This window comes from Phocoena phocoena, chromosome 19, assembly GCF_963924675.1.
Source record: "Phocoena phocoena chromosome 19, mPhoPho1.1, whole genome shotgun sequence".
Taxonomy (NCBI): domain Eukaryota; kingdom Metazoa; phylum Chordata; class Mammalia; order Artiodactyla; family Phocoenidae; genus Phocoena; species Phocoena phocoena.
The window spans coordinates 47972948-47994802 of NC_089237.1; the positions used below are offsets into that span (position 1 = coordinate 47972948).

Genomic DNA, 21855 nt, shown 5'->3' on the forward strand with positions numbered 1-21855 from the left:
CATCCTGAGCTACATCTGTAAGGACTGCAGAAGTGGAATCTTTGCTAGCAGTTTATAAACCTATCTGTTCTATCACTATCTTGTTCTGATTATCATTTATTTATTTCCACCTAGAAAGTTATTCTGGATGGATGACAGCTATAGGACCACAGGGGAAGAAAAAATTAAAATAGTAATAGTAGTTTGATTACATGACTGCTGGACAACCACACTGTGTATGAGACGCTTTATGTGTCGTATTGGAGAGAAAACTCTCTCATCCCCCAATCATACTATTTTGGTAACAACTCTGCCTTGAATTTGTTTCCTACAAATTTTCTGACATTGATCAATTGGACAGCCATGACTATGAAAAATTTATTCTCCCTTTGTTTTAAAGTATATTATTTTACTAATAAATCAGGCACCAACATCCCTACAAAACATTTGTAGTACTGGAAGTCAGGCTTATTTTTTTTAAGTCCTTCAAAACATTAAATATTCAACCTAATTGTGAGATAGTGACAACTAGAAAGGGTCTCACTTTGTATACTGTGAGTTCTCTGAATTCTCGGAAAGAACTAGACTAATAAGAATTTGTATTTTTTGTAGGGTGCGCTTTGGGAAACAGGGAGTTAAAAATCTTTCGGAAGTTAACTTGGTATAAGAGTATGAAAAGCCTCTGTTGCTCTAGTTCTAAGGAAATGCTCTCCTTTTTTTCTAATAAAGCTTTCCGCAGAAGACAAACTCTGTACACAATAAACAGGGTAAGTATAGGACAGAATTACTACAATTCATTAACTCTCAAAAAAGTTATTCATTTTGACATGTAAGGGAGACTTTATTTATGAATGTTAGATGTGATTCAGAGTACTGTTCTGTTAAAATTCCATAAAACAAGCCTCGAAATGCAAGTCATTTGTGCCAGCTCCAAGTACATAGCTGAAGCAGCATTTCCAGAGAGACTAGGGCAAAGGACAGAACTAACCACAAATTGGCAGAAAAGAAACAAAACATAATCGAGTGTTAATAATTCACCATAGTTACTGCTCTTAAAACCAAAGTAACTAAATAATACGACTGTCATCTGTTTACATTTATGCTTGTTTTCTGCATCTCTACAATGAAGTGTTCAGTGTACACGGATGTGGGCAGAAAATCAAAGGCTGCAGGGCTTTATCTGAAATTAGAACAGTAATTTTAATGTGTACGTTTTGATTTTATTATTATGCTTTCTCTATCTCTGCATTATAATCTCTTAAAGGAAGAACACAGGTATTGGTTTATTAAATATTTTGAAGCATTCACATTTTATATTTCCATCATGTGTTTGTTTGTAAGCTTGTTTGTTTCCTGAGCACATTGTAGTGACTGTTCATGAGAACTCGGAAAGAGCAAAATTAGAACTTTGGGGAAAGCCAAAAATAACAGGGAACACCCTTTTGTTCTGTGAAAAACACTGGACTTAGATTCAGCAAACCTAGATCTCAGGCCTAGTTTTCTCCTGGAAGCTTGGAAAATTTAACCAAGTTATTTAACCTCTTTTTTCTCCACCTCTGCAATGGGGATGTCAATACCTAACCCATCCTATCTCATAAAGTGGATATGTGAATAAACTGAGATAACGTATGCGGAAAAACATTATAAATTGAACTACTCTGCAGTTGTAATGAATTACTCTTGTCGTACCCCTTTCAAACAATCTCCCATTACTAGCACATAGTGTTTTCAGTACTTGAACATGTTTGACTTTCTGGATGATTGAGCATGAAATCAAATCGGATTTGGCTCAGAGTCATTTCTGCAAAGGGATGTAATCATCTTAGTACAGTATTCTGGATAGTTTCCCCTAATAAGACCCCCTCTTGAGTAACACATTCCAGTGGAGAGTCTCTGTTGCCAGTAAATTAGGCTTTGTCCATATAAACTCATATAATCTGGTTTGTATATATAGCATGCCCCAAGACATTTTCAGGCATTACAAAGTCTTGAAAATTACTAACAGTTGTTTTTCCTCTAGTATTTGGGCAAAAAGTGAGGAAGATCCCTAAGCAAGTCGACTTAGAATTACTAATAACTTCATGAGAAAGAAATGAAAGCATGTTTCAAAGTAGCTTTTTAAGACCCAGTGACCATTGATTTGGTTCTTGCATCTCTGACCATGAAAAAGCATTCTGAAAGAAAGGATAGTGGTTCCAGAGGAGGTCTCTGAAGATCTGCCATTGGCTGTTTATAGAGATGAAATTCAAATGCCGTCAGATGACAAAAAAGGGCCTGAACTCGTTTCAGAGAAGAAATGGTTTAAAGTAGAAACATAAATATTGAATAATAACAGGCATACTATAGACCTTTTCTTTATTTTTTATATTTTTGAGGATAAGAAAAGTGTAATCTATTTTTACTACTACAAATAGTCATGAAAGCACCATTAGATGACATTCTAGCTGAAGAGAAAACAGAAGTTTTGCATTAGTGTGAGATGTTAATTTATTATTGCATTTAGGTCTACCGACCATTTGAGGGAGTTAGCAGTTAAACAGCTGTATCTCTAGTTGATCTCTGAATATTTTAATCCAAATATGGTAAAGGGCAGGGCTAAATAAGGGAGTGTTCTTATAATAAACAGGGCTCAGAACTTGTAACAGAAAATTAAAATACACTCCACTCAAGTTCTTGCGTGGTTAACTTTGCACCTTGGTTAAAGTCTCATTTAGATTTAAATTTCTAAACTTTGCTTACAAAATTAAGTTTTCTTTGATCTTCTCTCTTCTGAATTGCAGAAATCAGATAAAACTACTTGATAAAATGATTTCCTGTCACGCTGCTGAAGATCCTATTAAAAAGGTTGCTATCTTTGGAGGAACTCATGGGAATGAACTAACAGGAGTATTCCTAGTCAAGCACTGGCTGGAGAACGGCACTGAGATTCAGAGAACAGGTCTGGAAGTAAAACCATTTATTACCAACCCAAGAGCAGTGAAGGAGTGCACCAGATATATTGACTGTGACCTGAATCGAGTTTTTGGACCTGAAAACCTTGGGTAAGACTATATGCTGTGTTGTGTGTGTATGCATGCACACGTGTGTGGATGTGGATGTGTCTGAAAAGTAGTGTGTGTGAGAGCGCGTGTATATACGTTTGATATTCATGTTTGTACATATAGTCGCTATTGTGAATAAGATCACTTTCACTTTTGTTATACGCCATTATGAATTACTCAGTTCTCTAAGCTGGGCATTCATGGGCTCTTTTATAAACTTTTATAACCATCAGACTGTTCTTAACTGATGTTGTTTTTAAATGTATTCTACACAGACTGAGACAACAAATAACAAAGGTTTTTATTTTTAAGTCGTATCTTTTTTTAAGAAGCAGATTTAATAGTCTTTTGCATTAAATGAATGTTTGGCCACTAGGCTTGGATACATATTTGTTAGCTTCTAGGTGATTTACTACTATGTGTTTTGCAACTATGTTTATGGTAGTGCAGGAAGTTCTAGTTAAGAAAAGTGCAATGTTTCAGTGAATACTTGTTTAATGAAAGAGTGAGTAAATGTCTATCATCAGGAAACACTAGACCGCTCTGTGATCTGAGGAGGAGATGTACTACCTTCAGTAATGGATTACTCAGACCTGAATTTTCTGAACTTAAATTACTGCTGCTGATACGTTGCATACAGCGTATGCAATCATAAATTTGCCTTTTTTTTTATGTCATTATAGCTACCACTGTAGATATATAGGCTTCTAAGCTTTTTACCACTTCTTTCTTTCATTTACATAAAAATATTATTAAATACCTACTGTTCATGGGGCACTGTGCCAGGTACTGTGGGAGTACAAAACTATGGGCAAAGTGGTTTCTACTTTCAATGGGTTGGCAGACGACAAGCTAAGATATGTCATGCACAGGAACAACTAATGGAGCACCACTTTATGTGCTCATTTTCTATTAAATCCTAATTTGAGTTTAAAGAGTTACTTAATCTCATCACAGATCAAAAGATGGTTACTACATTCATGCAAATTTGCCTCACTTATGGAATAAATTCTTCTGGGGCAATTATACATTAGCCATAGCTTGCGTATCAGGCCATGTTCTCACTAACATAAATTTTAATTTCAAAAATGCTTTATCTTCATGACTGAGGTTATGTCAACACAATTAAGGTTTATCTATTCACCTAAAACAGCTATTAACTAACTCATATTACAAGTAAGGATTTCTTGAAGAATAACTTTTAGTTGGCATGTTAACTTCCCAAATAACTCTGAGATGAACTAGAGTGAGTTTTCTTATTATGACCACTCAATAACATGCATTTCAATGAGAGTAGTCTCTTTAATTAAATTCACTTTCTACTTCTTGCGTTTAACACTTATCAGAGGCTAGACAGTTCTCTCTCAGGGTAGTTATGGAAACTTATGAAATAGATAAGTTAATTACCTTCTCTCATCTTTCCTCTCCCAAATTTTGCTGCTTTTCCTCTATTCATCATCTCAGTGATGTCACGACTACCCACCAAATCACCTGTGGAAATCATCTTAGAACCTTCCCCATTCTTCATCCCCTACGTCTAGTGGGTTACGGAGTCTCCCAATTATTCAAATATTGAATAGTTGTAGGTATTTTGCAAATCCAGTCTTCCTCACCATTTTTACTGCCTTAGTTTACTTGTTCTATAGGTAGTTAGAGTAGCGTCCTAAAGAATCTTCCTGCATCCAGCCTTACTCCAATCCTCCCTACCATGCATTGTCTGTATGGCACTAGCCATAGGGATCATTCTAACATGCAAATCTTGTCATGTCTTTCCCCTGCTAAAAATTCTTCAAAACTCTCCTATCCAGAATGAGTTAAGTAATTTAGTATATCGATGTCATTCCCTTTAGGATATCGTTCCTGCCTATTCTTTCAGCTTTATCCTTTGGGACTCTTCCCGTGGGACCTGGATTCCAGGCACAAGAGCTCCAAGTGTCTATTATCTTTCAAGACTTCAAGCCTTGACCATGAGCAACTGGGTGGCTGTGGTGTGATTTACTCACATGCGGGAGAATGAGAAGCAAATCAGTTGGGGGAGGGGGAGAATTCATGAAGTTGTTGCATGAATTAACTTTTAAAGTGCATATGTATCCTTTAGGAACTATGTCTGGTTGCATATAATAGAAATCTGAAAACAGTGGCTTAAACAAATAAGGGTTTCTTTTCCACAAGTAATAAGTCCAGAGGTAGGCAGTCCAGGGCTGGTACAGTGGCTCAATGATATCATCAGTGCCGCAGACTCCTCCTATCTTCCCACTGCACCGGCCTTGCTGTGCAGCTTTTGTCCCATAGTTGAAAAATGGCTGCTCCACTTTCTTGACTGATTTCCAGGCAAGAATTACCCAGGCGCAAACTGTAGGTCCCTTGAAGATACTAACAAAAACAGTCAGAGAATGGAAATAAATGGAATTAGAGAGAAATGTGGTTGAATGCTTTAATGAGGAAAAATAAATTTAAATTATCATGTACATTAAGAAAAAAATGTATCCTAACCACTGGGGGTGGGGCAGGTAGAGACTCATTTGAGAATTCAATAAAAACTATCAACCGTCATCCCAGAAAATGCATGTATGCATATACCTGCAAATTTTTGTATTTTTGCAGGGTCTACAGACTCTTCTCTGTAAAGCTTGACCCTGAACCACTAGTGGTTCCTGGACATCACTTAAGAGTCCCTAATTAGATGATGTGAGCACCTAACTTTGACTATTTTTGTGCACTAGAACTAGCTGTAGTGCAAAAAAAAAAGAAAAATAGGTGCATTTGATGGTCTAGTTCCATTATAGCCTAGTGCACTTAACTACTAAGAGACTGTTGATTAAATTAATGGAAGAATTTTGTTCAGGGTTGAAGTCAAATGATAAACTGAAATGTCCTTCTTGTGACCAGCCACATAAATGAACTATTATTTGCAAGCATGTCAATGCAACATTACATGGAATCAAATAGAAGGGAAAAATGTAAATTTTCAATTATAAAGTTTTCAAATAAATTTCCAATTCCTTTACAGATTTTTCATATTAAAGGTTTGGCAACTGGTTTCTTATATACTGTGTTCTTATTGTATATTTATGTTACCTTAGCCGTGGATGTTGTTAATCTTTTTCTCTCTGCTAATAACAGCAAAAAAATGTCAGAGGATTTGCCGTATGAAGTGAGAAGGGCTCAAGAAATAAATCATTTATTTGGTCCAAAAGATAGTGAAGATTCGTATGACATTATTTTTGACCTTCACAACACTACTTCTAATATGGGGTGCACTCTTATTCTTGAAGATTCCAGGAATGACTTTTTAATTCAGATGTTTCATTATATTAAGGTAATGTCAATGTTATTAATTTACAAGTTAGCATAGGATCCATAATTTTAAGTCACTTATAGATGTGAAACAAGCAGAAAAGTGTCAGGAGGGAGGGTCCAAGGGAAATGGGGGGCTGGGAGGAGCACCAGAATAGAGGTAGTAGTGACAGGCGGGAGAAAAGGAGAAGAAATGAGTAAAACAATAAATGCAATGAATAAAATAATAAAACATATGGACCATTGTGTCTATAAAATTTTAAATCTTTTATCAAGACAGCCACCAAATCATAGGCTATGTGGTAAAATTAATACCAAAAATTTAAATGGTATGGTTGAAGTGGCTCACTTACCATTTTAGAAAGCTCAAAATATAGTCATTTAACGTTGACTAAAGACCAATGGTAAAAAGATTGGCTCTCTTTAGTCCTGCCCTTGTCTCCATTTGATTCAGATACCCTAACATACACCTGATCTTTCAGTACTTCATATAGCTAATCATTTTAAGGCTCAAAAATCTACAAGATGAAAAAATCGGCAATCCATTGCTATACCTAGAGAAAAACTGCTGGAGAATAACAAGCAAACAAAAACACAAATAATAAACTGTATGATTATTTTTATATAAAGGATAGACTTCCTTCCGGAGAGCTGATATGAGCTGGTATGATTTAATGGAAAGAGTGTGACCCATATAGCCAGTGCCTGGGTTCAAATCCTGGCTCTCTCTCACTAACTTTGAACAAGATATTCAACTCCCCAAACCTTGCTTTCTTCATTTTATAAAATTGACATAATAACAATACTTACCCCATATGGCTGTTATAAGCCTTAAATGAGATAAAATATTTAATGCACTTAGCTGAATGCCTGGCAGATAGTAAAGATTATTAGTTTTGTTTCCTTGAATTTTTTGGCCTTGACTAAATAGTAGTTCTGGTAAGAGATTATAATGCAGCTATTCTTTGCTGCTGATTGAAGGGAGAGCTGAATACTTAGCTTGCCAGGCACAGAAGCAGTGTGTTATCACAACTGAGAGGGCCGTCTTGAATTCTCATTCAGATAAGTGGAGGTAGGGGGAGTTAGCCGACATCTGTAGGGACCTGGCCCATAGGGGTAGAAAAAGAATTCTTTAAGAGACCTATACTAAGCTAAATAGTAAGTGTAACCAGTGGTGAAAACAAAAATAACCAAATCCATTCAGAAAAAGAATTTATTCGTATTCTTTGTTTATGGTTCTGGGGAATTGTTTAATGTACATTTTATCCAAAAAGCTATGTATTATCCAATTTTATATGTAATTCATTTATGTGCTTTCAAAGGTTTAATAATACCATCGGATTTTAGAGTGTGTTTCATAAAGCTGTCTTACTAATCTTAGTTGATGAAGTGAAACATATTGAAGACATTATTGACTCTGTAATAGCAAAGAGAACAAGGCATATGGTCTTTACATAATAAGAAAAATCTTTTAAATTCTTTTCAGACTTCTTTGGCTCCATTACCCTGCTATGTTTACCTTATTGAGCACCCTTCCCTCAGATATGCAACCACTCGTTCTATAGCCAAGTATCCTGTTGGTAAGTCATATTTCCCACTGTCACAACTAAACAAAATATGTCTGAGATGAAACTCTGAGGAAATTAATTTAAAGACTATTTATAGCTACTTTGCTTATAATTATGGCTTATAATTGTCAAGTAATAAGCAAAATATCATAGGCAGTCTCTAACTATAGCAGATTTCCTCAATTTCATTGAGCAGCTTTCTACATTCCAGGAAAAAACACTGAGCTGAGGGAATTTGAATCTTTTATAATGGACAGTAAGCAGCCTGCCTTTTGCTTAAGAAAGACACCATCCCTATCTTCCAAGACTATTTACTATACAAACATTCTTTAAAAATATAATCTGGAGCCAAGGCAGTCACTATCTTGCTGGCAAGATGGGCAGAAGTACAAAAGACCCATGGAAAATTCTCTCCCAACATCCCTCTCAGCACCTGCTTTGCAGTAGAGTCTCTGGTAACGTGTGTTTGTTATCCATTCACTTGTTTGCCCTGTCAGTCACTGGGCTGTGAATTCATCTTTACCTTCTGGTAACTTCCAACATGCAGGTTTGCACTCTCATACACCCTCCCAGACAGACCGTCTCTTTTTCTATATCCCATTCTCTTTCCTGAGTGACCTATTAGTGTAATTGTTTGCAGACCACACTATAATCATTAAAATTGCTGTCACAACTTAAAATCTTTTTTGTCAGATCTCAGGTGGTTTAAATAAGAGAAATTTAATTTAAAAACAAGTTGTCAAACAATAGAAGCAAATTTAAGGTTATCTTGTTTATTCAATTATTGATAATTTTGGTGCATAATCAAGGGATCAGTTGAGGCAAGCTAAAAAGCCAAGTATAGGTAATTATTTGAAACAAACCAAATGCTTGACAATAATGGATAAAGTTCCTTTCTCTCTGTGACACCATATAAAGCATAGGATTTCCAAGTCTTGAGAGAGCAATCTTGGTCTATGACATTTATGGGGCAATGCTGCTCTTAGGTAGAACAAATATCTGCTGATATGTTTGGCTCGTAAAAAGAGAGCCAAATCTTTCAAAGGTTTCAATATGGGGGAGTATTAAGATCATCATAAGTAATAGAAATATTATATGTTCTCCTTTCAACTTTACTATTTTATTTGGAATCTTTTTATATCATCCAGTCATTGGGGGGAAAAACACAGAGAGACACACTCTCCAACTCAATGTTTTATAATACTCCTATGATTTTAGGTGCCACAAGATGTTCATTGTAATTTCAAGCATCATATGCCAACATGACAATATCTAGTGGAAGAAAGGAGACTCCCAGGAACTCCCCTGCAGACCTTCCATTATGGCCAGCTGTTCAGAACTGGGTCACATATCCATTCTTAAATTAATTACTAGGATTAATGAGATTACTACGATTGACTAAAACTATTCTACATTTACTCCTGAGTTGGATACCCCAACCAAAATCAGGACTCTGTCAGCAAGGAGTAAGACAGCATGAATTTTGGGTAGGCAACCAACAATGTCTTCTACAGTATGCATACAAGACATATCCACGAACACATTTTCACACATTTGTACAAATCATTTATGTACTGATGCATACCTTAACCGCACTTATATCATACACTTAAGTATATCCAGGAAAGCTAAGCACAAAAATGAAAATGAGGATAAAAGAGAATACAGTAAGGTTTTGTGAATTGAGAAATAATAGAAGTGGATGAAAATAGAATAGGTGGAAAAGACTACATATGAATCGGTGGAAGAGAGTGGATGATGCTATACTTGGTAAATGGTTTTATAAATGGTTAAGATGATGATTGGAGTGATAACAGTGTGGGAGACTTGGACAGGAGGGGAGGGACTAGATAAGTGGTTTAGAGAAAGAGTATTTTGTAGGTTTACGGATGGATGCTTGACAGCCACAGGAAGTAGACCTGATAGTACAGGCAGAATTTTATTGAGGTGAGAAGAAATGAATACAAATTGTTTCTACAGAAAATTAAAACCATTGCACTGTCATGTTGGGATGGGTTGTTATATTAAGGGCAAGAATGTTGCTCTAGGGTCACATAGATTGTCATTTGACTTAAATCCATGGCTCATTTAGTCTAGATTTCTATTGCTAAATAGTATAGATGTGTTTTCTCCTACAAGCTAAATGTTAGGTCCGTGACAGTTTCTCTTTGTGGCCACTTATTATTTTGTCAGTATAAATTTGTCTACTCCATTTACTATATTATTACTTTTTAATATTTTGACAATATTGAAGGAAATTTAAAGAAAAAAGACCTCAAAACCTTGCCACTATAACACAACTCTTTGATTTTTTTCCATGTTCTCTCCCAGTCTTTATTTACTATGCATATAACTTGTACATGTAAATGTTCTGCTTTATTTTTTGCCTAACATTAGGTCTCAAATATTTTCCATGCTGCTGCATGGTCTACCTCTTTAATCATTTCTAATGATGGGATTCTAGATCTTGATATATGAAAATGCTCGATCTTTTTTTTTTTTTTTTTTTTTTTTGCGGTACACAGGCCTCTCACCGCTGCGGCCTCGCCTGTTGCGGAGCACAGGCTCCGGACGCGCAGGCTCAGCGGCCATGGCTCACGGGCCCAGCCACTCCGCGGCACGTGGGATCCTCCCGTACCGAGGCACGAACCCGTGTCCCCTGCATCGGCAGGCAGACTCTCAACCACTGCGCCACCAGGGAAGACCGAGAATGCTCAATCTTATATTCTAATACTTATATGAGTGTGACTATCTCCCCTTCTGTACTTAGGTATAGAAGTTGGTCCCCAGCCTCAAGGGGTTCTGAGAGCTGATATTCTGGATCAAATGAGAAAAATGATTAAACATGCTCTTGATTTTATACATAATTTCAATGAAGGTAAGTAGTAGGCAGAAATTGTTTCTTTAATTGTGAGCTTGTGTGTGTAAATAAATCAGAAAAGGAAGATGAGATGGAGTACACATAATGACTTAACCACTAAACACTGAAATAGCAATGGAACCTAGGTTAAATTTGCCATGTTTGTGACACTAGTTGCTTTTTAAAAAATTTAATCACTTCAGCCATTCGTCAAAGACCAGTGTAGACACATTCAAGAAAAGCAGCTACCAAATAAAGCTCCCCAAATGAAATCCTCATTTTCCTATTAATCTCCATTTTTAAAAGCAAAGAAATACAAATGTCCAATGAACAGATGAAAAGATGTCCACTATCACTAGTAATCAAAAAGTGCAAATTAAAATGCAAAACCATTTTCTCCCATTAGATTGGGAAAATATTAAAATCTGATAATATAAAGTGTTGGTAAGGGTGTAGGAAAAGGAGACATTCTCCTTCCCGCTGGTATAAATTGGTAAAGACACTTAGAGGATAATTTTACAGTAACCACTTTCTAATATGTACAGATCCTATGACCCAGCAGTTCCACATCTCAAAGAAACAGAAACACATGCACACCTACATGCCACATACAAGGGTGGCCACTGCAGCATTGTATGTAAAGCAAAACAATGGAAATGGCCTGAATATCCATCAGTTGGTTAGTTAAATAAAATAGCATGGAAAGATCTTCAAACTACATTGTTAATTGAAAGAAAGCAAGTTGCAGACCAAAACATACAATATACCAATTTGCTTCAAAATAATAATAATAAACACTTGCTGGAATATACATAAATATATATGTTAGTACATAGGAACAGTTCTAGAAGAAAACATATCAAACTGATAACAGCAATTACTGGGGAGAGGAGGGGAAAACCAGGTTAATTTTGTTTTAATTGTGCTCAGGAAGAATGATGTACTCATGTATTATCTGTGCAATTACAAAACAGTTAGATGGGGCTGGTGGTGAGATGGGTACATGGATCTCTATGTACTATCTGCTCATTCATTCGGTAAACCTAAAACTGCAGCATAAAAAATAATGAAATCTATTAATTATTTTAAAAATAACTTTAAATTTTTAAGAATTATAATAAAAGTAAAATCAAAGAGGCATCTGACGTAAATAATTATTCATACAGGCAGAACTGACATTATTTGTTGAGGAATGGGCCATTACAGGGACAGAGCTGGTGAATAGTTCAGTGCCTGTGGGGAGTATAATCCCTTAACCTGTTTGTGCGTCCTACTGTGATCACAGGAATTTCTTCCGTGCTTGGGAATCCTTTGACTCCCAAGTCACAAAAGACTGAAAATCAGCATTCTACCGCCTTTGCCTGAGGACAGGTTCTATACGGTCTAGGGGACCTGGTGTTGGGAAGGTCATCACTTATTCACAAGAAACCATTCAAATAGTGAGTGTGAGACTATGATGTTAAGAAACAATGCACCCAGGTAGAAGGCCACAAACCTGACTGAAAAAACACATGGTTTTCAAATCGCAATCCATAGATTCCTGCTACCGGGTAGGGATTTAGTAGCTGTCCTAGTAGCTCCGGGAGAGCCAGCCCACCTCTGCTTCAATCAGAGCAGTTCTATCTGTTTTATCCTGGTAACATTTCATTTAACCAAAGGATTCTGCAATTCAACATTTTAAAACCATTATTAATTTAGACTCTCCAGTTTGATGGATTTTTAACTAACATGGAAAGAGCACCATTATCCAAACAATGCTGGCAAAAGGATCATAACCGTCTGAAAAGAAGTCTCTAGAAGTGTATAGAAGAGCTCCATTTTTGGCTCTGTGCTACTCGAAATTATTAGTAGTACTTGGATAAGGACATAAGTGACATGCTTATCTAAGTGGTAAGTGACAGGAAGCTATCAGGAAAATATCTGGGTTCAAAAGGTGTATCCAAAAAGTTCTGACAATATTTAACAATAATCTAGACCAAATGTTTAAGGTTAAATACATCAGGAACAAAATTTTACTTTCATGTTAAAAAATCCCAGAATGAAGGAGGTGATAGTCTCTTTTCTGCTTGGCTAAACAACATTTGGAGACCTCTGAATAAATTCCAAGTCCATATTTCAGGAGAAACATCTATAAAGTAAAGGTTAGCCAAGGAGTTAGTTGAGCATGTTGAAGAGTTTGAAAACCATAATAGGAATGATCCCAAAGACACACATAGAACTTCAGTTTACAAAGTACCTTCACATGTATCCTCGTGTATGTGACAATATGAGTGGAGACTGATAGAATCAAAGATACTTAGACCGGCAAAAAGAAGTCTTAAGGCCAATTTTATTTCAGAGTTTCAGAAGTGTTATATTGGAAAGGAATTAGACATGTTTTCTGTGACTCAGAGGCCAGAATAGAATCGGTGGGATAGTGTTACCTAAAGACAGAAATTTCTGGGACTTACCTGGAGGTCCTGCGGTTAAGACTCGCGCTCTCAATGCAGGGGGCCCAGGTTCGATCCCTGGTCAGGGAGCTAGGTCCTGCATGCCTCAACTAAAAAAAAAAAATTCCCGCGTGCTGCAGCTAAGACCTGGCGCAGCCAAATAAATAAATATTAAAAAGAAAAAATAAGAAAGAAATTTCTAACTAACGAAGCTGACCAATGGAACAGACCATACTTTGTGAGGTTGTTTAAAAGCAGGAGCAAATGACCACTTGGTCAGAAAGATACAGAGAATATTCAAGCATCGATGAAACTTAGGCATTTGAGACTCCTTCTAGCTCTGAGATTCTAAGTAGCAAAAACATGCTCCTTTGTGTTCTACCACTTTCTCCTTTCCTCCCAATGGACCTTCTGGTTTAAAGGTATGATATCTGATGTTTCCATCTTCAACTTGGAAGATGTGGTAAATTCTAAAAATGGCCACAAATTCTTCCCTTCCCTGCTTCCATGTCCTATCAAGAGATGGAGTCTGTTTTCCTACCACCTGAATCTGGCTTGGCCATGTGACGTGTTTTGTGCCACAGAAGAGATTTGAAAAGAACTTGAACATCAGGGCTTGCTCTCTTGCTGACCTTGGGAACCTTGCACTGTCATTATGTGAATCAGTCCACCCTAGCCTGCTGGATAATGAGAGACTGTGAGGCTGAGAACTGAGACACCCCAGCTAATAGTCCTGCAGCTCCGGCTGACAGCCTGTCAAATGCCAGATATGAGAGTAAAGCTGTCTTAGATCATCCAGCCTCCTGCTGACCTGCCATCTCCCCACAAATGCATGAGCAAGCCAATTAGAAGTCAGCCAGTCCAGCCTAGACCAGAGGAACGGGCCAACCAACTCACAGAGTCATGAGCTAAATTAGAAGGTTGCTGTTTTATGCCACTAAGCTCTGGTATAGTGCGTTCTGCAGCAAAAGCTAACTGATACAGAAGTAATCACGGGGTATCTGCATTCCAACCCTGGCTGCACTTTCCGTGCCAAGGGGAAAGGAAGATTTTTCTTTGGATTGCAACCATAGCACACTATGGGCTCTACGTTGGATGAAAGTTCATCCTGTTTATTAAGAGTTTGCCTGGTATAAATGTAAACTACTCCTTTTCCAAGTTTCTGGGCATTGGGTTGTTTAATGCTGCGTCTTTGTAAGTTGGACTCCACTATTGGCAGACTGCCTGCATCCCAATATCTCACTGCTCAGGAGCTACCCAAATGTTTAACATATTTAGTTAAGAGAAGGAACACAGTGGGGAAGTCATCTAACCAGTTGAACGTCCTCCTGAAGTTATGCAATCACAGAGTGTCAGAGCTGGAAGAGTCCTCCAAGGTAAACTAATGTGAAACCTTTATTTGAGAGGTAAAGAAAGTGAGCTTCGAGAAGTTCAGTGTCTTGCTCAAGTTTACACAGCTAGGAGACTAGAGCCTAGGTATCATGACTCCCAGTCCTAGCCTCTTTCTCTCCCACACTGGCTTTTTAAGTTCCGTTTTCTACCTCTATCCTACCTCGGTGTACTTGTGGACAGTGTCGGTAGGCATAATTTGAGAACATCTTTTGGTTTAGTGTCGTTTGTGAACATCCTTAACTAAAATTTTATGGAACCATATAAGACCCCGAATAGCCAAAGCAATCTTTAGAAAGAGGAACAAAGCTGGAGGCATCACATTCCCTAACTTCACACCATATTACAAAGCTGTAGTAATTAAACCATATAATATTGGCATAAAAGCAGACACACAGATCAATGAAACGGAATAGAGGGCCCAGAAATAACACCATGTATATATGTCATTTAATTTACAAGAAAGGAGCAAAGAATATACAATGGGGAAAGGACAGTCTCTTCAATAAATGGTGTTGGGAAAATTGGACAGCCACATGCAAAAGAATGAAACTCAACCACCATCTTAACCACCATACACAAAAATTAACTTAAAATGGATTAAAGACTTGAACATAAGAATTGAAACTATAAAACTTATAGAAGAAAACATAGGCAGTGAGCTCCTTGAAATAGGTCTTGGTGATTTTTTGAATCTGACACCAAAAGCAGAAGCAACAAAGGCAAAAATAAACAAGTGGGACTCTATCAAATTAAAAAGCTTCTGCACAGCAAACCCATCAACAAAATGAAAATACAATCTACTGAATGGGAGAAAATATTTGCAAATCATATATCTGATAAGGAAGTACGATCCAAAATATGTGAAGAACTCATACAGCTCACAGCAAAAAAAAAAAAAAAAAAAAGTGTGATTTAAAAATGGGCAGAAGATCTGAATAGACATTTTTCCAAAGAAGACATACAGATGGCTGACAGATACATGAAAAAATGCTTTACATCATTAATCCTCAGGGAAATTAAAATCAAAACTATAATGAGGTATCCCCTCACACCTTTTAGAATGGCTGTTATCAAAAAAATAAGAAATAACAAGTTTTGTTGAAGATGTAGAGAAAAGGGAACACTTGTGCACTGTTGGTGGGAGTCTAAGTTGGTGCAGCCACTATGGAAAACAGCATAGAGGTTCTGCAAAAAATTAAAAATAGGACTACCATATGATCTAGCAATTCCACTTCAGGGTATTTATCCAAAGAAAATGAAAACACTAATTCAAAAAGCTATAGGCACCTCTGTGTTCATTGCAGCACCATTTACAATAGCCAAGGTATGGAAACAACCTGTGTCCATCAATGGAAGAATGGATGAAGAAATTGTGGTATCCATATACAATGGAATATTATTTAGCCATAAAAAAGAATGAAGTCTCGCTATTTGTGACAGCATGGATGGACCTCGAGGACATTATGCGGAATGAATAAGTCAAGCAGAGAAAGACAATTACCATATGATCTCTCTTATATGTCAAATCTAAAAATGAATAAATAAAAATTTAAAACCAAGCTCGTAGATACAGAAAACAAATTGGGGGTTGCCTTAAAGCAGAGACAGGTAGGGATGGGAGAAATGGATGAACTGCCTGAGGGGTTTTTTAATTTAAATAAATTGAATTTTTTTAAAGTCACTCTAACCTATTAGACAGCCTGGAAGTTTCATTTTTCAAGAACAGTGTAACCATGAAAAACTCAGTAAGACACAGACAAATCCAATAAATAGAAGAAACAAAGAAATCAAAGAAAATAAGAAATCGAGTGTTGGACTATTTGGTGTATTGGATTGGTTCAGGATTATGAAACCTAAACTTCATATTGTTGATAGAAAGGGTACAAGTCCTTTATAATATATTGTCCACTTACTCCATAGGCCAAGGAAGTTAAAGGACTCTGGGACCTGAGATCACTAGTCATAGAGCCAACACTCAGCATTTGGGTAATGCTGGCAATGATGAAATAAGGTAACACTAGAGCAAGAGCTGTTATGGCCAACGACATGTGCCTCTAAGGGTGGCTTTTTCAGCTTTAGGTTAGGACATTCAAGCACCAGAAAGAAGATCCTGTACAGTGTCTCAGTCTTAGTGGTGGCAGAGCAGCTCTCTGCCTGAAGCTGTACAAGCCTGTGGCATTTTTCTTAATAGCCCCAAGTTGGAAACGTGCAAGATGCCTATAAACCATAGAAGGAATAAATAAATTATGGCATTTTCTCACAGTGGAATACTATACTGCAAATAAAATGAACAATCGCTACACACCACAATAGGGATGAATCTTCCCCAAAAGTTGATCTTAAGAAGACAGACACAAGATGCATATATTGATTGATTATATTTGTAAAATATTCAGAAGTAGGCAAACCTGAACTATATTGTGTGCGATTCATGCATGGGTGGTGAAGCTATAAAGTAAAGCAAGTGAGTCATTACCAAAATTAGTGGTTACTGCTCAAATGGGAAGGCGATGGGATTATGATGGGAAAGAGACATGCAGGGGATGCTGGTATGCAGGCAATGTTCTTGTCCTGGGTGGTGGTTCCATGGCTAATCACTTTACAGTTCATTAAACTATATATTTATGTTTCATGTACTTTCTGAGTGTTATACTTCACGATAAAATGGTTCAAAAGCAAGAAAATAGTGTGTTCCCCCTGTAACTGTCTGTCTTCAGTTTTTGTTCTTCTTCCTTCTTTAACGTATCAACTTCCCTTTTTTCAGGAGATTTTGTTAGTTGCTATTTATACATACTGTTTTTGCCATAGGAAAAGAATTTCCTCCCTGTGCTATTGAAGTCTATAAAATAATGGAGAAAGTTGATTATCCCAGGAATGAAAGTGGAGAAATTGCTGCTATTATCCACCCTAAACTGCAGGTAACATTCACTATTTCTTTTAAATGTTGAAAATAATGATGCCCTACCTTTGAGTAGAACTTTACAGCCCATAAAGCACTTTACATGCATTAGCTCATTTGATGTTCTCAAAAGCACTGCAGTCTAAGGTATTCAGACCGTCACTCAGTGAATATTTACTGAGTAAATCCTTTGCTGGCTCTGGGGGTACATCAGTGAACATGGTTTATATTCTTGTGGAATTTATAGTCTAGATATACTAAAGTCTAAACTGTGATCTTGAAATGAAGATAACCAGATGCTATAACAGAATAATGAGGTGGGGATGGGGGTCAGAGAATGTGAAATTCCTGTTCAGGTGCAATGGGTAAGAATTATTATATCTATTTTAATATAAGAAAACAGAGGCTCAAAAATTAGATCCTTCCCATAGTTACTGATGACAGATCCAGAAGGAATGTTCTTTGCAGTTGACCACATTGCTACCACCTCCCTGTGATCACTACTGTATAGGCTAGAGCAAAACGATCAGAACCTCTTTCTTTGGAATGTTTTCTGCCGCCTTTTCCTGACTCCTCAAAACCTCAATATCTGCTCCTTGTGTGGTTTGATCAATAATGGCATAGTGAAGGGGAAGAAAAGGCTCTTAGGAATGTATAGGAGGTTTAAAACTGGAAAAGGCAGAGATAAAAGCAGAGAGGAGCAAAGATTCCAAAAAGCTAAAACATCCATCTCCATGCACAATCTCAGACCTCAGAAATGTGGAAGTGATCCAATGGGTTGTCTAGTCTGGTGCATTCATCCCTGGATGCACATCGCCTAGAGAGCCTTTTAAAAAATAACAATCCCCCACTCTGGGATAATCTGATCTTATTGGCATGGGTAATTAGGGTGGAAAACCACTGATCCAGTTCAGATTCCTGTTTAGTGACCCTAATGATAGTTATTCAGACTTACAACTTAATAAAGTAGCCTGCCCCAAAATACGGGCTCGTGGAGCAAATCCAGCTTTGTGCCTTAGTGGGATCCGGGTAGAAACTTGAAGAAGGAGCCTTAGGCAGTGTTTTAAAGGACAGAAAGATAAAGATTGGGGGAGAGAAAAGAGGAAAGCACTACAGGTAACAAAAATTGCACATACAAGAAACAGAGGCCAAAGTGATGATGTCACAACCGGCTACAACACAGGATTTTAAAAAAAATTTTTATTGGAGTATAGTTGCTTTACAATGTCATGTTAGTTTCTACTGTATAGCAAAGTGAATCAGCTATACGTATACACATATTCCCTCTTTTTTGGATTTCCTTCCCATTTATGTCACCGCAGAGCACTGAGTAGAGTTCCCTGTGCTGTACAGTAGGTTCTCATTAGTTATCTATTTTATACATAGTATCAATAGTTACAAATGTAAGTTTTACACTCCTCAAGGACATCCATGAAAAATACAAAAATCATCTGGGGAGGCAGAGAGGTAAGATTAATGGTATCACTAATAAACAGGGCTAGTTGTAGGTCTTGAAAGTCAGGAAGGATAATTTTGATTTGGTAGACAATAAGGAATGGCTCAGTATTCTACAGGAGGGATTGACTGATGGATTATTTCAATAAATATATTTGAAGGACTTCTCAGCTTGTTCTGGGCCCTGAGATTCAAGATAGGGTCTCTCATAGAGCTTCCATACTAATAAGGGGAGAACAGACCATGAATAAGTAAACAATACATCAACCACATGATTTCAAATTGTAATAAGTGCTATAAAAGAAATAAACAGAATAATATAGGAGCAGTTAACAAAGGGTTCCTACTAGATGGAGGGGTCAGAAAGAGCCATCTCTGAGATGAGGGCATGGAAGCTGGAACCTGGAAGGTGAGAAATCAGCCATGTGGAAAACAAGTGCAAAGGCTCTGAGGCTGGAGCAAACTTGGATTGTTTGAGGAACAGCAAGAAGACCAGTGTCAACAGAGAGTAGGGAGTGAACAGAGACCCTGGAGCCAGAGACTCAGGCAGGCACCTGGTTATGAGTCCAGATTTTATTCTAAAAGTGATGGTTCTTAATCAGGGGTGCTCACTAGAATTCCCCAGGTTCCCTCTTCCCACCCCCAAATGCTTGGAGCCTGTCACAAAAGCACTAACACAGTGCTCCTCAAGCTCCAGCCACATGAGAATCACCTTAGTAACTTTTAAAAATCCTCATTCTCCGGCCCAGGGATTCTGATTTAATTTATCAGGGTGGAGACAAGAAGTCAATTAGGTTCATCAGGTGATTTTCATGTGGCTCAGGTTTGGGTAGCACTGCCCATCGGAATCTCTGCAGGTGGGGCTAGCAGACAGTGGGGAGGTGTTGAAGAAACCCTGTCAGTCGTTCTGGGGCCCATCTCTGACTGAAAACCACTGGTCTGGAGCAGTAGTTCTCAGCCACCCCGTCCTGCAGAATCACCTGGGGCTTTAAAAAAAATACAAACAGCGAATTATAAATGAGTAGCATGAGGGAACTGGAGGAGGCGTGTGATGGAATTATGCTTCTTGATTACATGCTTATATGACTCTGTGCTATACATTTGTCAAAACTCAGAATCATACCCAAAATGGTTGGATTTTACCGTATGTAAATTTAGAAAATAGTGATGCCTGAGCCCCACTCTTGAGATTCCCATTTGATGTATCTGAGATGGGGCTAGCCTTTATTCATCTGTATTTTTCAAACATCCCAGGTAATTGTAACATGCAGCCAGGGTTCAGAAAATCGCTGTGGTGCAACGCTTCTCAAACTTAAATGTTGCACCTGTGAACCTCTGGGGATTTATTAACATGAAGATTCTGACTTAGTAGGTCTGCGGTGGGGAATCAAATTCTGCTTTTCTAACAAACTCTCAGGTGATGCTGCTCTGCTGCTGGGAACTGTCAGAAACACAGAATCTCAGACCCCCGCCCCAGACCTATAGAATCAGAGTCTGCCCTTCAACAAGATCCCTATGTGATTCGCAAACACAGCAGAGTTTGAGGAGAACTGCTCTAGGGTTCCTTTGGGGTGCCAGCACTGGTGTTTGAGGGCTCACAGGTCCAAATCAAACGATTCAGTTGTTATCCTAATGTGGGGACACGTATGGGAAATATCCACGTCGTCTTAGAGTTTTCCCAGCCCACACCCCACCTTCTCCCACCAGTTCCCACCAGTATAGAACCTCCTAGCATGCAGGCACAACGTCACTCATTTTTTATCCCCAACAGTAGAATGTCTTATATACAGAAGGCTCTTAATGGGTATTTCCTAAATTTTGCTGAGCAGAATTTAACTTCAGGTAGCAAGAGTTAGGATATGCACCTGAGGAGACACTCATTTAGTTGTGCCTTTTGATATTATAAATCTCTTTGGCAATATTCAAGGCAAACCTGATATTGAAGCAAACTATAATCACATGTGTCAGTTATAAAAATAAAAAGGGGAACTCTTAAAACCGCTGCCCAAATTAACTGCTCAATCTGTTTATCGGATAACTGACATGCCTCTACACTATCTCTCTTAAAATAAGACAGTGCTGTCATTTTAGTTGTCTAGAGCCTGACATAAACATTTTTTAAATTTATTTTTTCTTCAAGTATAGTTGACTTACAATGTTGTGTTACTTTCTGGTGTACAGCAAAGTGATTCAGTTATACATATATGTGTTCTTTTTCATATTCTTTTCCATTATACAATGTGTAAAGTAGGTGAAAAATCTAATGTAATTTATGTATTCTAATTGTTTCCTGAGAGGATCAAGACTGGAAACCATTGCACCCTGGGGATCCTGTGTTTTTAACTCTTGATGGAAAGACTATTCCATTGGGCGGAGACCATACCGTGTACCCAGCGTTTGTAAACGAGGCTGCATATTATGAAAAGAAAGAAGCTTTCGCAAAGACAGCTAAACTGACACTCAACGCGAAAAGTATTCGCTCCTCTTTACATTAGAAATCACTTCTAGCTCACTTGTTATAGGGTACGTTGAAAAGTTCTACTAGTTCGTAAGCTCCTGAAGAGCAGAATTGTGCCTTTTTCATTTCCACAGCACCTAGCCCAGTGCCTTGCACACAATGGACATTCAGGTAAATTTCTTGAATGGGTGAATACATTAATGAACACGTTCTATAGATATCGTACTTTATGTATGTAACTTATTTAAAGAAGCACATTTCTTATTTCTGAAGAGCTTTTTATACCTTATACTTTGATAGTTTAACATTCTTAGTAAACAGCCTTTGAATTTAAATTTTAACATTGAAATAGATACTATATACACAAAAAAATAACTTGAGCATATAATTAAATGTTGTATGTTTTCAAGTAATATAAAAATGCTGCTAGAAACTAATGGTATTTTAAATTTTTTCACATTTGAATTAATGATAAAG

General features: G+C 37.5%; 1 protein-coding gene across 1 annotated transcript; it reads left to right on the forward strand.

The window, feature by feature from the left end:
• Window positions 1–2784: 2784 nt before the first annotated feature.
• ASPA (aspartoacylase) lies at window positions 2785–21415 on the forward strand. Its single transcript, XM_065897660.1, has 6 exons — window positions 2785–3020; window positions 6144–6339; window positions 7804–7897; window positions 10656–10763; window positions 17375–17484; window positions 21218–21415. Exons 1-6 carry the CDS (start codon window positions 2785–2787, stop codon window positions 21413–21415), a joined length of 942 nt encoding a protein of 313 aa, XP_065753732.1.
• The last annotated feature ends 440 nt before the right edge of the window (window positions 21416–21855 follow it).